Source organism: Mustela erminea, chromosome 9 (assembly GCF_009829155.1).
Source record: "Mustela erminea isolate mMusErm1 chromosome 9, mMusErm1.Pri, whole genome shotgun sequence".
NCBI lineage: Eukaryota > Metazoa > Chordata > Mammalia > Carnivora > Mustelidae > Mustela > Mustela erminea.
The window spans coordinates 99,420,573-99,441,143 of record NC_045622.1 but is presented as its reverse complement, the minus strand read 5'-3'; the positions used below and the strand labels follow the sequence as shown (position 1 = coordinate 99,441,143).

Genomic DNA, 20,571 nt, shown 5'->3' with positions numbered 1-20,571 from the left:
AATTATTCCACAATACTTCTATAGAATCAAACACAATAAAACTGGAGAAAGCAGCTTAATTTAAGAAATCAAGAATTAATATTAATATAATATTCATGTCAATCTACTCTTAGTAAACTTTATATCGTTGTGTTCATACTATTAAGTTTTCACCAAATTTCTGTTTATTTCCTTCAGAAACATACTCATTTGTGTGGAACATATAGAAAACACAAGTATATGGAGAAGCAGAGAAACATCTCAGAATTCATACTTCTAGGACTTTCATATGACCAGAACGTAGAAATATTTTGCTTTGTGCTCTTCTTATTCAGTTATAGTGCCCTGTTGGCAGGAAACCTTCTGATCCTTGTCTCCATTCAATGTAGTCCTCTTTTTCACCAACCGATGTACTACTTCCTCAGCCACTTATCCTCTATGGACATCTGCTATACCTCTAGTATTACACCCAAATTAATTAGTGACCTACTAGGAGGGACAAAATCCATCTCCTACAGTAATTGCATGTTACAACTATTTGCCGTGCACTTCTTTGGAGGCATTGAGATCTTCATTCTTACCGCCATGGCCTTTGATCGCTATGCTGCCATCTGCAAACCTCTCCACTACCTGCTTATCATGGACAGGACAAGGTGCCATCTCCTAGTCTTAGCTGCGTGGGCTGGTGGGGCTCTCCATTCTTTTCCTCAATTATTGATGGCAATCCAGTTGCCTTTTTGTGGTCCTAATGAAATCGATCACTACTTTTGTGATATCTTCCCTCTGCTGAAAGTTGCCTGCACTGATACCTACATCACTGGTGTCCTTGTGGTTGCCAATTCAGGTATGGTTGCCTTAGTTACCTTTGTTGTCTTGTTTGTTTCTTATGTCATTATTTTGTTTAGTCTAAGACATCACTCAGCTGAGGGAAGACGCAAAGCCCTCTCCACCTGTGGGTCTCATATCACTGTGGTCAGCTTATTTTTTGGGCCTTCAATCTTTGTCTACCTTCGACCTCCAGACAGTTTTCCTGAGGACAAAGTATTTGCTCTATTTTATACCATCATTTCTCCTATGTTCAATCCCTTAATCTATACTCTGAGAAATACAGAGATGAAAAATGCCATGAGGAAAGTTTTGTGTCAAACATTATTTTCAAAAGAAGTACACAATTAATTTGAGCAAACATATACCTAAGCACGTTTATTTTAAAAATGAGCTTGATGTGACTAAACGAGCTAAAAAATATTTGATTATCTTTATATACAGTGTCTATTGTGAATGGAATTCATGAAAGAAAGAGGAATTATAAAGAAATTTAAAGGGATAGCTAAATGAATCCTAATTCTCACATACCAGAATTAATTGAAAACTTAATTTTATGGAGTATTAAGGAGGTGTGATTAGTGTCGCCAGTAGAAAAAACTGCCAAATCAAATAAAATGACACTATTTGGTCAGTGAATTATAAAGACAAAACAAATTTAATGATAACTCTATTAAAAATCCTGGGCTTATATGCCAGTTCTCATAGTGATACACATTCTGCACTAGTGATGAGGTTGAAATCCAAAATTAAAATAATGACTTTAAATCATCACAAGTACCTTTATGATAGCACATTCATTTCTACTTCCTCTATGGGCATTCAGAAATCAGCTGTACAATGAAGATATCCGTATAAGAGACCTGTTTTAAGTCAGCTCCTGGTAATCAGTTCTCCTGAATTCGTATCAAAAATAATAGTAATGCGTAGTTAAGACAGAGCAAGAGTCAATAATTCAGGCTGCTAAAAACATAATTACTTGTTTTTCCACCATTGACAAGAATATAAAACATTTTTGGGATGCCTGGGTGGCTCAGTTGGTTAAGCAGCTGCCTTCGGCTCAGGTCATGATCCCAGCGTCCTGGGATCGAGTCCCACATCGGGCTCCTTGCTCCGCAGGGAGCCTGCTTCTCCCTCTGACTCTGCCTTCCACTCTGTCTGCCTGTGTTCGCTCTCGCTCGCTCTCTCTCTGACAAATAAATAAATAAAATCTTTAAAAAAAAAAAAGAATATAAAACATTTTTGATAAAACCTAAGGGACTGAATAATAAATGTAATTGTTGACAAACCCTACCTATCTCCAGTTGATAAGGGGAACGTTAATGAATCCAGGAGTGAAGACTTTCTCTGCTATAAAGAGAGAGAGAAAAAAATAAAACAAAATGAAGCCTAGCAAAAGATATATTAAGATATGGTCAACCAACCAAAGCAAATTAAAGTACATTTTGCAAGCATATTTTGGCTGCATATAGATGTTTATAACTGCTTTATTTATAATTGTCAAACCTCAGAAGCAACCAAGACCTCCCTCCACTGGTGAATAGTCTGGACAATGGACTATTATTCAGCGCTAAAAAGATGAGCTATCAAGCCACAAGATGATATGCAGGAAAATTAAATGTGTATCACTAAGCAAAAGAAGGCAATCTGAAAAGGGTGCTTATTATGTGATTTGCAACCATATGGATCCTGGAAAGGCAAAACAATGGAGACCTTGACACCTTCAGTGTTTGCCAAGGGTCAGTGTGGAGGGTAGAATGAATAGACAGATCTCAGAAGATTTTTAGAACCGGAGACACATCTGTATGTTAGTATAGTTGTGGATACATGCCCTTATGCATATTGAAACCCATAAAATGTACTACATCAAGGGTGAAGCTTAATGAAAAGAATATTTGGAGAGATAATAACTTGTGAGAGTAGCTTCCTTTGATGGTCCCACTCTGGTGGGAGAGGCTGTCTGTGTGTGAGGACAGGAGTATTATGGGAAATCTTCGTACTTTCTGCTCAGTTTTGCTGTGAACCTAATGCTGCTTTAAAAAATAAATTTTATTAATTACTAATATACATTATGACATGACAAATATACCAGAATTTGTAAGTGGAATGAACAAGAGACATCTGAAAAAGATTTTCTACAGAAAAAAAAAAATATATATGTACACACACACACACACACACACCTTTTTTGCATGAGATAGGTTTTAAATAAAGGTTGCTTAAGAAACACAGCAAATGTCATTATAGAGAAGATGTTTGAATGTTTGATAGTAGGATTTTATTAAAAGGGAGATGTTAAAAACATGGAAAACTTTTTAGAATATGTAAGTAAAATGCAAGAGCTACAATCAGTCTGTAGGCCCATAACAACCAGGTATAAAGAGCAGAAATAATAATAATAATAATAATAATAATGAGGAAGGTGAAATTTACCAGAGCTGTTAGAGCAGAGAGGAAATGGACAGATGGCCTCTGCAGTTATACACAAAGAAACGTAACTGTTGCCAGATTAAACTTTTTCTCCTAGGCATGTTCTATACTGTTTCATTACCTAGCTGGACCTAAGAAAGCTGTCTCTGAACATGAAATAGTAGTTCAGAAAATTAAATTAAACAACAGATTCATTTAAAGACCTCTTTTGTATAGTGGTTATTATTTGTTTTCATTATCATCCTTTCTTAATAATATGAATTTCTCTCTTAGAATATTATTAGTGATTGAAACTATTATTTGCAAACAATGTTGACCTATGGCTACGGACATTTTCTGCTACATATCTAGACACACATTTCAAATTAACCAGGCTTTAGCATTCTATAAAATCAACAACTTTCACAGAAATGACTTCAGACTTCTTACTGTGGCTTTCATGTTTAATAAATTGAGAATATAGTCTTTATTTTAATTGAGATATAAATGATGTATAACATTATATTAATTTCTTGTATGTAACATAATGATTTGATACGAGTATATATTGAAAAATAGTCACTGCAATAAGTCTAGCTAACTTCCATCACCACACATACTTACAAATTATTTTCTTGTAACAATAACTTCTTAGATGCCATTTTTATTACACAAAATCCTGCCTGAGGATATGAAGATGTAGATTACAGAATTACTCCAAATCAGAATCTAAAATACATATAGATATTTTAATGGAGAAAAACAAGCATATTTGGTATTAGTTGACACAAACTATTTTCAAAAAATATATGCAATTCAGCATATATGTTTATTGATGCGAAAATATTGAGAAAGTTTGCATGTTATAAGAAACAGAAACATAATGGAAAATTAAAAAGCATACAACTTCAAAATATTAAAGACTATCCTGTGTAATGTAGCTAATGCATTTTGCTGAAAATTCTTCATGAGGTATAACAGCATTCAAATTCATGCTTGCAATGTTAAAATATGTCAATTTTTAAGAAGTAACCACAGATAATATAATATTTTATATTCACTAATAAGATTAGCATAGCATACCAGCATAAACTGTAAAGGATTTCCGAGCATCAATATGTGTGGCTCATATAATTAATTTGTTTAAAAATTCAAATAAAGGGGCTCCTGGGTGGCTCAGTGGGTTAAAGCCTCTGCCTTCGGCTCAGGTCATGATCCCAGGGTCCTGGGATCGAGCCCCGCATCGGGCTCTCTGCTCGGCAGGGAGCCTGCTTCCCCTCTCTCTCTGCCTGCCTCTCTGCCTACTTGTGATCTCTGTCTGTCAAATAAATAAAATCTTAAAAAAATAAAAAATTCAAATAAAATATTTTTAAGCACTGTAATGGCAGAATGGCACTTTCTCACTAATATGTTTTTTAATATATTTTATTTTTTAAAGCAGATTTAGATTTGCAGGAACATTACACAAAAAGTACAGTGATTTTCCATATACATTCTATGCTCTTCACAATTTCTGTTCTCTGACATCTTGCAGTGGGGTCCTACATTTCTCACCACTACTGAGCCAATATGGGTACAGTATTCTTAAGGTCCATAGCTTACATTAGGATTTATTCTTGGTGTTACCAAGTTTTACTGATTTTGATATATGCATTATGTCATGTATCCACCATTACAGTATCATACAGAGTAGTTTCCCTTCCCTAAAATATCCCATGTTCTGCTTATTTACCCCTTCTCCTTTATCCTTGAATTTCTGCAAACCAGTGATTTTTTTATTTACATTGACCTGTTTGTCTTTATCAGGAAAAAGAATTCATAATTCATGTCTGTGATGTAAATATTTCTGTTTCAAGGGCTAAATATCATCCTTGGGACTATCTTATTATTTTAGTAATTAATATTCTAATATTCACTATTACTTACTGCTTATCTACTCTTCTTCTGTTGCATAAATATATCATCCTTAATTTGGGTCATCTAAGGTATAATTATAATAATTAATATTATAGACAAATTATTATCATTGGTATGATTCAAAAGAAACCTAGCACCCCCAAAATTAGAAGGGACCAATATAGGAGCATAAAGTAGATTTTACCAAAAGAATACTACTAGGCATATAAACCCAGCCACTAAGTTCTTCTTAATATCAAAGAACTACCTCAGAAGCATGAATTTTCTCACCAAGTTCAGTTACTGTTCTAGAAGAATGTACTTAAACATATCATAAGATTTCAGAATATAAATGTGCCTGGGTGGCTCAGTCAGTTGCGTATCTGACGCTCGATTTCAGCTCAGATCATGATCTCAGTAACAAGGGATCTCCATCTCGGGCTCCATGATCAGTGAGATTCTGCTTGAGAGTCTCCCTCTGTCCCACTCCTGCTCATGAGATTGCTGTCTATCTCACTCTCTCTCTTTCTTTAAAAAAAAAAATTCTTTAAAAGAAGGGATTTCAGAATATAACTCCAAGAATTGGAATGGAAATTATTAGATTACATAGTGTCTTTTACAACATAAAACTCCTATAATTATTTGAATCTGATACTTTCTACCAAGTCAGGAAGAACAACTACATTGAAGGTTCATGGTCAGCTGCAATGACACAAAAGTGCCTGATAATGGAAACTGGAAGACCAAAAGTCTCCAGTCTGTGGATGCAAACATTCAGGGTGGTACAGAGCAGCAGAGAACACCAGGAGTCCACATGAAGAGGAACGGGGCAAGCTCTAGATCAAAACCACAAGCAATAGGGCAGGCAAGACAGGCAGAGACAGAATAGTGGAACACATCTAAGGCTATAGACCTTATGTACCTGTTTGTAGCTTATGCTCTCTATTCCTCTACATAAAACTGACTTAAGCCCAACCAGTGTGTGTGTCCATATTGATATTTTCCTGAAGGAACTAGTGCTCATCTCCAAAGACAGGATTCTATTAGCTCTACCACATTAAAATCATATTCTTTTTTTTAAAGATTTTATTTATTTATTTGACACACAGAGATCACAAGTAGACAGAGATGCAGGCAGAGAGAGAGAGGGGGAAGCAGGCTCTGCTGAGCAGAAAGCCGGATGTAGGGCTCAATCCCAGGACCCTGAGATCATGAGTTGAGCCCAAGGCAGAGGCTTAACTCACTGAGCCACCCAGGCGCCACTAAGATCATATTCTTTATGGACTTCTAGGTAAATCCATGAAGAAAATATTTGAAACTTCCTTTCATCTTTAGTCATCTGAAATCCACTTCTTGCTGCATAATTTCCTATGGTAGCTTTCCCTTCTGGATTCCTCAGAGTGTCAGAGTGTTGAGCAAGCTGTTCCAAGTGTATAAAACACTGCTATCGTTTACCCATGGGGAAGGTGTTTGCAGGACATGTGTATATAAATATACAGGATGACCACAATGAAGTGGGTATTCTTCAAAAGGGCATCCACAACCATTCTAGGGGCTATGGAAGTACAGATGCAGATGTCAGATTAGGATAGGTGGAAAAGGAAGAAGTACATTGGACTCCTGAGTGTCCAGCTGTTCTTGACAGTAGTAATAATCAGAAAGTTACTCAACAACATCATCATCTGAATAAAGCATTAGGACATATAATTTATAAATATTTTAGTTTATTGGCTCTTTCATTTGGGAAATTCATTTGAATTTTCTTAATCTGTTCCTTCTACACTGAAAAGACTATGGTGGGAATAGATGAATATTTTAATATTTAAATAATTCTCATAATTAGACTTACTTATTATTTAATAAGTATTTTCAAATTTATCTCAGTTCCAGGATTTATGCATACTTATTTAAAGGAATGCAATATTGTAGTTTCATAAATTAGTTATTATTTGCAACTGTAATTGTGACAATATACTAGAAGGTAAAAGAAAAACATTAAATTATGGGAGAAGTAAACTTGTATATAATTTTGAGGATACAACTTGATCATTTCATGTTAAAAAGGGAGACTAGTGGGGTTCCTGGGTGGCTCAGTCGTTAAACCCCTGTCTTTGACTCGCTTCATGATGCCAGGGTCCTGGGATGGAGCCCCACATCAGGCTCCCAGCTTGGCAGGAAGTCTACCTTCTCCTCTCCCGCTCCCCCTACTTCTGTTACTTCTATTTCTTCTCACTGTGTCTCTGTCTAATAAATAAATAAAGTAAAAAAAAAAAAAGAGAGAGACTAGAATGTCTTCAATTTCATTTAGTGTCTTATTTTATTACTTTATTAAGTTTAATGGCTATGGAGTTTACCTTCAAACATTCTTTTACACTAAAATTTAAGTTAGAAATATACATATTTTTCAAATTATTTTTCAAAATTTACTGACAAAAGAAATCTACTTTTTGTTTTCTTTTTCCAACTATTTTTGCTTTATAACATAGCTAGAAAGATAGGTTTCTGGAGCTCAAATTATAATCCACACCCCATAACCACCCTTATAGTTCAAAGAATACTATTTGCAATCCTAATCACCCAACTCACAATTTAAGCTCAGGATTTTTGTTTCTCTTTTTTTAAATACAACTACCTTCCTCCATCCTCTGTCTCTAGCCAATTTAGGAGGAAGTTCCATATCATTTGGGGAACTGGAACATTACTTAGAACAAAAGCCAGCTGTGAATAACACAATGGAAATTGATATGTAAAATAAATTTTGTGCATAAATTAATGTCCCTACTATCTAAAGTTTATAAATAACTTCTTGTACAATTTCTTGTTAGAAAATGGTGATTTTTAAATCATTATATTTTCAAAATTTAATCAAAAGTATTTTTAGTACTTCAAAATAAGTGAATATTTGAAAAAATTAAAAAATCATCACAAAATCAGTTATGATTCCTAAATGGAAAAAAAATATAATAATATTGATTTATAAATTAGCCATTGTGATTTGTTGAATTAGGTTTATATTTTGTTAGTAGATTTTATATGATTTATATATTGTCAATGTTTTCATCCATTTTTTTTTTCTTTTTCAGATACTCAGTTATTTGTGCATAATACACAATTTATGGAAAGTCAGAGAAACATCTCAGAATTCATTCTTTTGGGACTTTCGTATAACCAGAACATACAAAAATTTTGCTTTGTTTTCCTCTTATTTTGTTATGTTTCCGTCTTGGTGGGAAATCTCCTAATTCTTGTCTCTGTTCGATGCAATGATCACTTTTACCAATCGATGTACTATTTCCTCAGCCACTTATCCTTAATGGACATTTGCTACACCTCCTGTGTGACACCCAAACTGATTGGTGACCTGCTACTGGCTAGAAAAACCATCTCTTATGATAACTGCATGTTACAGGTCTTTGCCTTGCACTTCCTGGGAATGATTGAAATCCTCATCCTTACAGTCATGGCCTTTGATCGCTACGCTGCCATCTGCAAACCTCTCCACTACCTGCTTATCATGAACAGGACAAGGTGCCATCTCCTAGTCTTGGCTGCATGGGCTGGTTGGGCTCTTCATTCTTTTTCTCAGTTTTCTCTGATAATCAGGTTGCCCTTCTGTGGCCCCAATGAAATCAATCACTACTATTGTGATATCTTCCCTCTGCTGAAAGTTGCCTGCACTGATACCTACATCACTGGGCTACTTGTGGTTGCCAATTCAGGAATGGTCGCTTTAGTAACCTTTGTTCTCTTGTTTGGGTCTTATGTTGTTATATTATTGAGTTTAAGAAATCGCTCAACTGAGGGAAGACGCAAAGCTCTCTCTACCTGTGGGTCTCATATCACTGTGGTGATCCTATTTTTCGGACCTTTAATCTTCGCCTACCTTCGACCTCCTACCACTTTCCCTGAGGACAAAATATTTGCTCTATTTTACACCATCATTGCGCCTATGTTCAATCCCCTAATCTACACCCTGAGAAATACAGAGATGAAAAAAGCCATGAGAAGGGTTTGGTGTCAAAGGATATTTTCAGAAGAAAAACACAATTGACTTGTCCTACTCAATAAATGCTGAAATCTTCATGCAGGAGCAAAAATGAACTTGAAATCAGAGAGCTCTGATCATTCAGATCATTGAAACCAAACCTTTCACTTAATGAATGTTGGAGATGATAAGCTGAGGAATTATGAGTAAGGTGACAGTTTTACTAGTGGAACTGGGATTGTGTAATGTAAGGGCCTGGTTGGCCAGAGGGAGCCATTTTGTTGTAGTAAACTTAGATTGACCCTATGCAGTGAACTTAGATTGACCCTGCCTTTCCCAGAGGAACTTACTTTCAAAGCCTAGATACAAGGGCAGGTCAGGCCAGGTGAAGACATCCAATCAGTGGGATGCGCATATATTTACTGAGGTGAGTTTAAATCCCACTGGCCACCTGTGTGTGGGCCGGCTCAACCACTCCTATAAAGGTTCGTTTGAATGGCTGAGGAGGAGGAGGAGGAGGAGAGTCTTCAGAGCCGGGAGAGCCATCAGAGCTGTCAGAGCTGTCAGAGCTGTCAGAGCCATCAGAGCTGTCAGAGCAGTGAGAGCCGCCAGCAGCCCTGCTGCCCAGAGCCATGGCCTCGCGGAGCGGCCTTCCGGGAGCAGCATCATTCTGAGGAGCAGCTTCATTCCGGGAGCGGCTTCCTTGACATGAGGCCTCCTTGGTGAGCGGCCTAGTCAGAAGCAGCATCGTCTGGGGAGAGGCCTCATCTGGAGCAGCCCCATCAGGGAACGGCCTCGTCCAGAGTGGTCACGTTGGGACAGGCCTTGCCGGGGTTGTCGTCATCACCTAAGAGACAGCCCTTACCAGTTAGTTTGGTTTCTGATGCTTGGCGCTAAATAAAGCTTTCCTTGACCTTCACTTTGTATCAGTCTCGCTCCTTTGATCATGGACCCTAACAGATGGGAACATAAGTATATTAAAAATATTCTAGGCTAAAGGAATGATGGTTACTATGTCACATACAGTAAGCATTTCTGAAGCTGTGAAACTGCTTGTGAAACTTGAATATTTATTTGCATATGAAATATATACACGATGATTTGACAACATTTTGTTATTCTGTAGAAATGGGGATGAAAAGTGGTTTTCAGAAATTAAAAAAAAAATTTCTTGTTATTGAACTTTATTTTCTGTAGGAAATTCATCTAAATCTTATGTGAAATAAATTATGTGATAAAAAAATCCATGTAGATAATTTGGTTCTAAATCAAAGAAAAAAGGGTGCTCATACTTGCCCTGTGGGAGCTGCTGCACCCCCTCCCACCCGATCTCCCTTAATGTGTCATAGATAGGGACAAAGGGATAGGGGGAAATTTTCATTTCTGTTGTCATGTTTATTGCATCACAGATACTCACAATGTGGAAAGACAAGATGAGAAAAGTAGCAGAGCTTATCCCCTTCCAGTAGAGCTGGGTTAGTTGAGCGACCTCAAAACTGCATTTGGAAGAAACTGCACATATCTGCTTGCTTTGTCACGTAGACCTGAAAAATGCATTCCATTTCCATCCTGATGGAAAAGGAATAGGGCCAACTGAACTTTATCAAGATAGAAATTTTCCTTCAGCATAATTCTTGTGTGCGTATCTATGTCTATATCTATATCTATATCTATCTATATATATTTTTTTCATCTCAAAGTGAGAAAGGAAGTAATAAAAGAAAACAGTTTTTTGTGATATTAAAAGATGTACTACCATCACCCATGAATAGAACATATTGTCTGTAGGTATTTTGGAGAAAATTTTCCCAAGATAACAATTTAAGAAAGTATTTTTTATCATCAATAGAATGCAAATAATTAGGATCTTTATGTAAAAGAATTGAGATTCAAAAGAAGATCAGTAATTGTGTAATACCATCAAGGGGAGTTATTTCTAAAACATGAAGAAGGGGCACCTGGGTGGATCAGTTGGTTAAGTGGCTGCCTTCAGCTCGGGTCATGATCTCGGGGTCCTGGGATCGAGCCCCACATTGGGCTTTCTGCTCAGTGGGGAGCCTGCTTCTCCCTTTCCCTCTGCCTGCTGCTCTGCCTACTTGTACTCTCTATCTCTGAGTCAAATCAAAATAAATAAATAAATAAATAAACTTAAAAAATATAAAACATGAAGAAAATTTTCAAACAAAATGCAATAGAATTAAAAAAAGATAATTTCAACAGCTACATAAAATGAAGGGGAAAGTGGGACACTTGGGTGGCACAGTGGGTTAAGCACCCAACTCTTGATTTTGGCTCAGGTTGCGATTTCTGGGGTGTGACATCAACCCTGCTTTCAAGCTCCACACTCTGCATGGAGTCTGCTTGAAACTCTCTCTCTCCCTTCCCTCTGACCGACCCTCTCATTTGTGCTCTCTTTCTCTCTAAAATAAATCAATAAATCTTTTTTTAAAGAATGAAGGGGCAGGAAAGGGAGAAAAAATGATAAGAAATGCAAACTGTAGCACACGAGAAGAATCACATAACTTATAGTTAGACAAATTATTAAGAAAAAAAATGAATATTGTGGTGGCTTAACCTACAACTACATCACTAGTGCCACATCATAAAAGACTGTGTAAGAATATCTACAGGTTTGGAGAGAAAAAGAATGAGAGTGATAAGTCTTACTCTTAGTCCTGTTGTCTTTCATTAATGCAAAAAATAAAAAGATACTTTCATATCAGCCTAATATTTACTACCCTCAAGTTCTCTTTGAGCAAATGTTTTACTTCATTATAAAATTTCATAATACCATAAGTGATTAATCTGTATAAAAACTTAAAGGTAAGTCAGAATGTAAATAATTGGTATATTTTGTCCTCAGCCTCAAGAGCCATCTGAATAGCACTTAGGGAGAAGAATGATCATCAAACCAGGAGTCCTACACTTTGATTTGCATGTCAGTCTACCATTTTTTAATGGCCTGACTCTTGGTCAAATCAGCAAACAACTAGCATCTTGTATTCTTCATTTACAATATAAAACTGATAAGTAAAGTTATTAGTGTCACTTAAATATGAAATGATAAATTGAAATGGCATTTGAGAAATTGATTAGTGGCTAGGACTCATGGGATAGCTATTACTTAAGACATTAATCATCTACAACAGAAGTCCTATGACTATTTCCATATTCTTTTCTCAATGGCACTGTCTTCATGATGCTCTCTTCTTGACCATCTTCTAGAAGTAAGGAACCCACAGAGAAGACACTATGTTATTTAGAGAAACATAATTTATAATGAATTCTTCCAGACTGCTAAAATCGAGGTTTAACTATACAAGATAGGCAGCTAACAAATGCACATTAAATTATCTTTGGAGTTGCCCAGATTCTATCCAAACTTAACGTATCCAAAATATATTTTGTGAATAAGCCCAGCTAGATTTTTTACAATACATCACAGCAGCCTTTATCAAGAGCATAGTCTTCTTTTAACAACTTTCTTCCTGCTGTGCTTTATGAGTGAATATTAACTCATTCATCATTTCTAAGTCATAGCCCATTTATGGTACCTTGATTTCTTAAGTGCTACCATAACTATTAAGACTTTTGTAATGACACTTCCATGTTGGAGGACAGTGAGTCTATGGGAGCAAATGCTCTTCCTTGGTGGGGAAGTAAAGCTAGAAAGATTCAGGGGTAGGGGCTGCACATCAGAGCCTGGAGATGACGGCATGGTTTGGAGAGGACTGGGAGGCCTTGGGCACCCATGGAAGTTCTGGGCTAAGAATAGAATACTGGTGAAAACATGACATAGACTGGGGAAGTTTTCTTTGAGTAAAGTGTTAGAATTCTTCCAGTTAGAAGGAGTCAGTTCTGAAGAGGTAACCATAATATGGTGATGACAGTTAATAATACAGAGAGTGGAGCATTCTTGCCACACATACAAACAGTAGTGAACTATAATATAAAGTGATGGTAATAATGTATTCATTATAATTCCACAATGTATATGCATGTAAAATCATCACACTGTCCACCTCAATACATTTGTCAATGATTCCTCAATAAGGTTAAAAAAATACCAAAACAAACAAACAAACAAACAAACAAACACAAAAACAAGATCTCCTGAGGAGAGTGGCAATAGACTGGACCAAAATGAAACACCTGGACTTGCTTTCAAGTTAATTCTTTGAAGGCAAATCCAACCTCACACTCTACCCTGGGTCGCTTCAGTGCCTTGAATATGGTTTTAGGGTTGTATTGTTATATATTCTTTTCATATTTAACTTATGAAATAGAATACATAAAGATACTTAGAGAGAGAGAGAGCTCTGGGCTGGGGTTGGGATAGAGAACTGGGCAGGAAATACCCCTGTAATCTCCATATGAATCAAAAACTATAACACTGCCACCATCTCCACAGTCAACCATCCTGTCCTCACCACTTCCCTTCCTAAGAACTAACTATTCTCTTGACACTGACATGCAATCTCCTCCTTGTCTAGCAACCTTAGTCAGTATTTATCTTAGCTGTTAACAGAGTTTTCTTCTGGATCAAAAAAAAAAAAAAAAAAACAAAAAAACCCACAGTGAGTCTTTGTGAAGATTAAACAGGAGCACTTAGTGTATGACATGCAACAAACCCTCATTTAAAGATTTTCAAATGAAAGTTTTGCTCAAATGCAAATGTTCTTTTTCAAATAACTTTTAAAAAATGTTCTAAATCAGGGAGACTTCAGTGGTTTAGTCCCTTAAGCATCCAACTCCTGATTTCTATTCAGCTCATGATCTCAGGGTCCTGGGATCAAGCCCTGTATCAGTGGGGAGCCTGCTTGAGGTTTCTTTCCCTCTCCCTTTGCCTATTTCTCTGCTAGTGCTCTTTTTCAGTCTTTCTCTAAAAATAAATCTTTATTTTTCTCTAAACCAAAAATAATACAAAATAATATTAAGCTTTATTAGTTTATAATTTTCCCAGAAATTTACCTATATGCTTGGAAGTACTTTATAACTCATTGTCATTCTCTTAGAAACTAAAATAAAGACAATTTTTGAGCAGAGATGAAAACCATTTGTTACCATGAGGGCCAAGGATGTCTAAACTTCTGTCAGTTTATGGAGATCAGAGAAAGGATGAGGCCCTCAAGTTTGTTTTCATCACAGAATTCCTTAAGTGCAGGAGAATATGGTCCCTGGTGCCCTGGAGGAATTTCTAATGACAAATTCCTAAATGGCATGCAACATTAATTGTGGCTTGCACACTGTTTATAATCCGGATCCAATCCTAGCTGCACTTTGTCAATTTATATCTAAAGGAAATCAACCTGGTGAACTTCTATTGGGGAAGGTAAACCCAAATTTCTTGGAAAGAATAGTGCTCTAGGATAAGAGAAATATAATTTATAATGTACTCTCTATAAAGTATTAATTAATCATGTGAGCTTGGGCATCTCTAGGGGTAATTTTAATGATGAAAATATAGATTGTGATTTGATCCCTTTGGATATAAAATTATTCCATTTGACATCCAACTGTTGCTCTGAATATATGTCTCATTGTGGGAATGTTGGTTGAGTGATGTCAGTTGTCTCTAAAATAATACCAGCTTTCTTTCTGTGAATGGCTGATGAGTTGCACTGAGTGACATGTGAATTCAAGAAGCTGACATGAAATGCTCTGGACAGTTTCAAGCCCTGGTCAGTGGGGAGCCTGCTTTCAGTGAGCCTGCTTCACAGAATTTCAGTGAAGAAAGGGGGGACACCAGAAGGAAGAAGTAGGAATGGATCCACAAAAAGTGAAAGAACATGAGGTGAATTATTTCTCTTCCCTTCCCATTATCCTGCCTGACTGCGTGAGATCCGCTAAGTATATTTTGCCTCCATTGTACAGCTAGCTGACTGACTTTCAGTTAAAGTTGAATACAGGCATCTTCTCTGAATTTTATAGACTAGCTTGTTTTGAGGTTGAGGCGGTGATAAATTCAAAGTGCTGCCCATTGAAAGTGCCATACAACAGTCTAAGATACAGGCAGACAGCAACGGGGAGTGATGCTTAGGTGGATAACAAATTTCAAATTAAAAAAAATTATAAGTTGTGGGGGGGAAGCTGAAAAAGCATTGATTAAGAAAAAGTGATTCACAGGTTGCTAGGAAAGTGATAAAGCCCAAAATGAAAGGACAAATAAACTCCCTGCACAAACCCTATCATGAGTATTGATAACTCCTTCCTCAAAACAAACACACAAACAAGCTCCAATAATTCAAGAATTAAGTTAACCTAAGACCTTACTCAGGTAGCCAAAAAATCAAATGCAAATATCTCAAAACTTGAGTCTCTGTTTATCTTATTTTTGTTTCTCTTATCTATGTTAATTTTGTTGCTTTCCCTTGTTTCTGGGAATAAGCTTTAGGACAATAATTTCAATTATGGGGTATTTTATTTACAGACCATTTGAAATCATTTAAGCTTTTTCTTTTAATTATTTACAAACATTTGCTGACTATTGGTTAAATAATCAGTAACCTGTATTTAACAAGATAGAGAACAAAGATAAAATAATTAGAAATATTTATGAAGTCCCTACAATGTACTGGGTAACTTCCACATTTTATCCCACAACAGTCTCAGGAGATAGATGTACTCACCAATGATGTACTTATCTATTGCCAATATGATGATCCGAGAAAAAAAAAACAGTACATGCCAAGCATTATACAGATCAGGAATACTTGGTGAGAACTGAGAGCTAAATTTGTGCAAACACTCTTAGTATTTCAAGACAGAATTTAAGACTTTTTCTGTGTCCTTTGGGAATTTAGGATCACCAAACTTAAGACTATATTAGGTTTAGTTTGGCACAAAAAAAATGGAAATATTTGGGTCAGTGAGGCACTTTTTTAAGTTATTAGAGTATCCAATACTTACTGAGTATACAGTAAGTATCAAATTAGTATGGTAAGTACATAATGTTTTGCTAAATATATTAGTAAATGAGACATGTTGTTTAAGATTGTCAAACTCTACTAATTATGTCTATGGATTTGGGCTAATTACTTATTTTCTCTATAACTCAGTTTCATTTTATTTCTTTTTTTTTAAGATTTTATTTATTTGACAGACAGAGATCACAATTAGGCAGAGAGGCAGGCAGAGAGAGGAAGGAAAGCAGGCTCCCTGCTGAGTAGAGAGCCCCATGTGGGGCTCGATCCCAGGACCCTGAGATCATGACCCGAGTGAAGGCAGAGGCTTTAACCCACTGAGCCACCCACGTGCCCTTCAGTTTCATTTTCTTAAATGAGCTTATTAGAAATATTTACTTCTCAGAATTATTGGGAGAATTTAAAAAGTTTATGTTATATGTATATGTACAAATTATTCCATTAGACTTTAAACCTACTGATAGTGTAGTAAAGTAATGAACTGAGGCCATATGATGATTCATAGCAAACCCAGAATTTATTATGTTCATTATGATCAAGGTTTTTTCAAAATTTTGACAATTGCAGAAAGCCCAAAGTTTAAGCAAAATCTTAACTGAAACATATAAATTTTCTCTTTAAGAAGGGGCCTCTAGAACAAGTGAACACAAGTTCCTACAGTGAGGGGAGAACTACAGCAGGGAGTAAATGATGACCTCTTTCTTCTAACCACTGCTCTTACAGAGGAGCTATTTGTGGCTGGAGAAGCGTATCCAAGGACATGACAACGTTCAGTGCATTGTATTCTCTAAGAATAAATTGCATTCTCTAAAATAACAGATTTTTATTCTCTACTCTGACTCTTTGTAATTGGGCTACATATGCAGGAAAGAGGAACAGAATGAGATTGCAGTTTTGTTTGAATATTTTCTGCATTTTATAGACTAAGATAGTTTGTTGCAATTTATTATCTCATTTTATCATCTGCATATCGATATTAGAATGGCTGAAATGGTTTAAGGATCACGATTTTGGAGGTTATCTGGCTTTGCATGAAATAATTAAGTAATTGGAGGAAAGGGGTCTTTAACATTAAATTTCTTCTGTTCCAGGTATGGACTCAGGCTCTAGATTCAGAAAACTCTGATTTTAAATTCTGTTTTGCTAAATACTAGTTAGGTGATCTATATATACTTTATCAGGACATTTTTAACTAATTGTTATATCCGTAAGGTATTACTACTCTTGTACGTGCATCAAACTGATCTTAATAACATATTCATTTAGATAGTATTTTTCTCAAAGTACTCATACATCTATTTCTAAATTTGAAACTCACAACTCTCTAATTTATTTAGGGAACAAACAATTTGCCTCTATTTTAGACAAACGAATGTGTTGAGGGTAATGAAGTTTGGGATTCACACTGAAAATTGATGACTAAGTTCACAATAGAAATCAGAGGTCCTCTTGCACTCTAAAATTGAGAAGCTAGAGTTGCGCCTCGTGGTTCAGAGTGCTAAGCATCAACTCCTTGGTTTTGGCTTCAAGTAGTGATCTCAGGTTCTAGGATCAGGCTCTGTGCTCAGTGGGAATTCAGCTTGAGGATTCCCTCCCTCTCTCTTTTCCCTCCCCTGCTCCTGTGCTCTTAAATAAATAAATAAATAAATCTTTAACTAAATAATATTGAAAAGCTAGAAATATATGTGGTGGTTCATAGTTGATAAACCACAGAAGTTTGCAGAACAGGGAAATGAAAAAAAAAAAAAGGAAAAGAGTGAAATGAAGCATTATCTACGGACTGGAGTTTGGAGAAAATAGAAAATTCTACCACATATTTAACATTATTGTTTTGCTATGAGGTTAAACCACATTTCATCAGTTGGAAAATTAATTTTTTATCAGATGAAGACAGAATGATGGGCTTTGCTTACATATTCTGACAACTAATTTGTATAGGGGATTAATTTCAGGTTTTGGTAAAATTTTGTTTAATTTTGGGGAAGGGGAAAAAGAAAAACAACTCAGGTGGTTGTTTATTTCTATGCACATGATTAAGATAATATTTTTATTTCTGTCCATCTAAAGGAACAAGCAATTACTTTAAAAAATGACCAAACAAGTGTTTTAAATATTCTTTTAAAAATAGGGAGTGCTTATTTATAGGTAAGAAGAAATTTTCATGGCATCATTGGAGGCATGAAATCTAACTTTTCAATGAAAAGTTACACTAATTCTAAATCTTCGCTACACTAATTCTAAATCTTAAAATTGTACGAAATAAATAAATTCATTTGTTTTAAGGCCCCATTACAAAGGAATTTTATGTTTGGTGTGTGATACAATTAACCTCTAAAAGAAAGTGATAAGGGGAGAATTTAAAAAATAATTGATGAGAAACTGTAGCAACAAGTTTAGGGCAGAAGATATATCACAACTTCTAAAGAAAGATGGTAAATATTAATGATGCCTTTTGAGTTCAAAATTTGTAGAAAAACAATTGGATCATGGGTTACCAATTCAATGTTATTTTTTCATTAGCACTGAGAGTCTAAGTTAGCAGAAGCCATGGTCAACAGCAACTAAATTGCCTGTATCTTCACATATCAAATCCTGTAGGTTTACTAAAACCGGTAAATGATGAAGAGATTGAAGCTATCTTCATTTATTCTATGTATTTTTTATATGCTTTTAAATTTTTTTTTTATTTTTTAAGATTTTCTTTTCTTTCTTTCTTTCTTTTTTTTTTTTTTTAGATTTCTTTAAGTAATCTCTATACCCTACATGGGGCTCAAACTCACAAATCAAGATTAAGAGTTTCATGCTAAGTATGCCAGCCAGGTGTCCCTGTATTTTCTACATACCTTTAATTAAAATCCCTTCTATTTAGAACTAGGAGATTAGGTTAGTGCCAATCTCGATGTTACCTTCTTGCTCAAAATAATTTTAAGGGATTAAAATTTTATTTTCTACATGGAATCATATTTATGAGACTTCATTATTGACAGCCTTACTGATTTGGTAACACTAGCACTTACACTCTTATGGTTAATAAAGCAAGGGTCATTTCTTGATTTTTTTTTTTTGAGTTTCTCAACCATTTTGTGGCAAAGTTCAGTCATATTTTTTTATTTTACAAACAAGATGATTTTTTAAAAGATTTTATTTATTTATTTGACAGATAGAGATCACAATTAGGCAGAGAGAGAGGAGGAAGCAGGCTCCCTGCTGAGAGAGAGCCCGAAGCAGGGTTTGATCCCAGGACCCGGGGATCATGACCAGAGCTGACGGCAGAGATTTTAACTCACTGAGGCACCCAGGCGCCCCAAACAAGATGATTTAAATTAAAAAAAAAAAAAAAATTGGTATCCAAAGTCATACACTGGTATAATTAGTAATGGAGGCTAGGTCCCAAATGTTTGTCTTCATATAAACATTTTCTTATACATTTTTTCTTTGAGTTATGAAGTTTCAATATTCTTTAAGGGTTTGGCAAAAGATGTGCTTTGGATGAATATCGAAAATAAATTCATACTATAATTTGGACTGATGGGAAGAAATTGACTTGTGAATTCTGGTACACTGAGTCGGAGAAAAACCACAAAGGTAAACTGCCTTCAGTTCTTCTTTTTAGCTTTATTTTTTGTGAAGATTTTATTTATTTGGCAGAGAGAGAGAGAGAGCACAAGTAGGGTGAGAGACAGGCAGCGGTGGAGAGAGAAGCAGGCTTCCTATTGAGCAGAGAACACAACAGCTGATTAGATCCCAGGACCCTGAGACCATGACCTGAGCTGAAGGCAGAGGTTAACCCACTGAGCCACCAGGCGCCTCATCATTTTAGTTTTAACTCTCTCTTTATTCTGTGGTTCCTTTAAATATATGATTTGTATTGATATCTGATATAAAAATAAACATTTGATACAAAAGATCAGCATCCTACTGTCCTAAATCACTAAGTAAGATAAACAAGGAATCAAAAAATTATTCAAACCAACTCAGAGGCCTCCTGCAGAGATTTTCTATCTTCCACTTTGTAAATATATTTCTATCATATAAATCTCTAAGTTCATTTTCTACCTCAATCTGAAACTATTTTGGGGAAGCATATAGTCCACTAGTGACCATTGTCAAGCTTAACATTTGCTGCGATATCATTTAACAGCAACTTTAATGACTTATACTTGCCTCTTTAACAAATGTGTGTTTGGGGGCGCCTGGGTGGCTCAGTGTGTTAAGGCTTCTGCCTTTGGATCCAGTCATGATCCCAGGGTCCTGGAATGGAGCCCCGCATGGGACTCTCTGTTCAGCAGGGAGCCTGCTTCCTCCTCTCTCTGTCTGCCTGCCTCTCTGCCTACTTGTGATCTGTCTGTCAAATAAAATCTTAAAAAAAAAACAAAAACGAAAACAAAAACAAATACAAATGTGTGTTTGGAAGGATCCAGAAAAATGTCCTTTATAAGGACTTTGTTGTATATTTCTTTAGAATAGAAAACATTTGGCAACTAATAATAATTATTAAACTTTTTTTTAATTTACTGATTGAATTCATTCATAAAACGTAATGTCAAGATCGAA

The 20,571-nt window shown here is 35.7% G+C and overlaps 2 protein-coding genes across 2 annotated transcripts; both read left to right on the top strand.

Moving 5' to 3' along the window:
- The first annotated feature begins 219 nt into the window (after positions 1-219).
- Positions 220-1,155, top strand: LOC116599592 (olfactory receptor 4P4-like). Its single transcript, XM_032359498.1, has one exon. It carries the CDS (start codon positions 220-222, stop codon positions 1,153-1,155), a length of 936 nt encoding a protein of 311 aa, XP_032215389.1.
- Positions 1,156-8,224: 7,069 nt separating this feature from the next.
- On the top strand, positions 8,225-9,160 carry LOC116600297 (olfactory receptor 4P4-like). Its single transcript, XM_032360459.1, has one exon. It carries the CDS (start codon positions 8,225-8,227, stop codon positions 9,158-9,160), a length of 936 nt encoding a protein of 311 aa, XP_032216350.1.
- Positions 9,161-20,571: the final 11,411 nt, after the last annotated feature.

Coding starts and splice junctions, on each gene's coding strand:
- LOC116599592 (XM_032359498.1), top strand. CDS start 220: ATGGAGAAGCAGAGAAACATCTCAGAATTCATACTTCTAGGACTTTCA.
- LOC116600297 (XM_032360459.1), top strand. CDS start 8,225: ATGGAAAGTCAGAGAAACATCTCAGAATTCATTCTTTTGGGACTTTCG.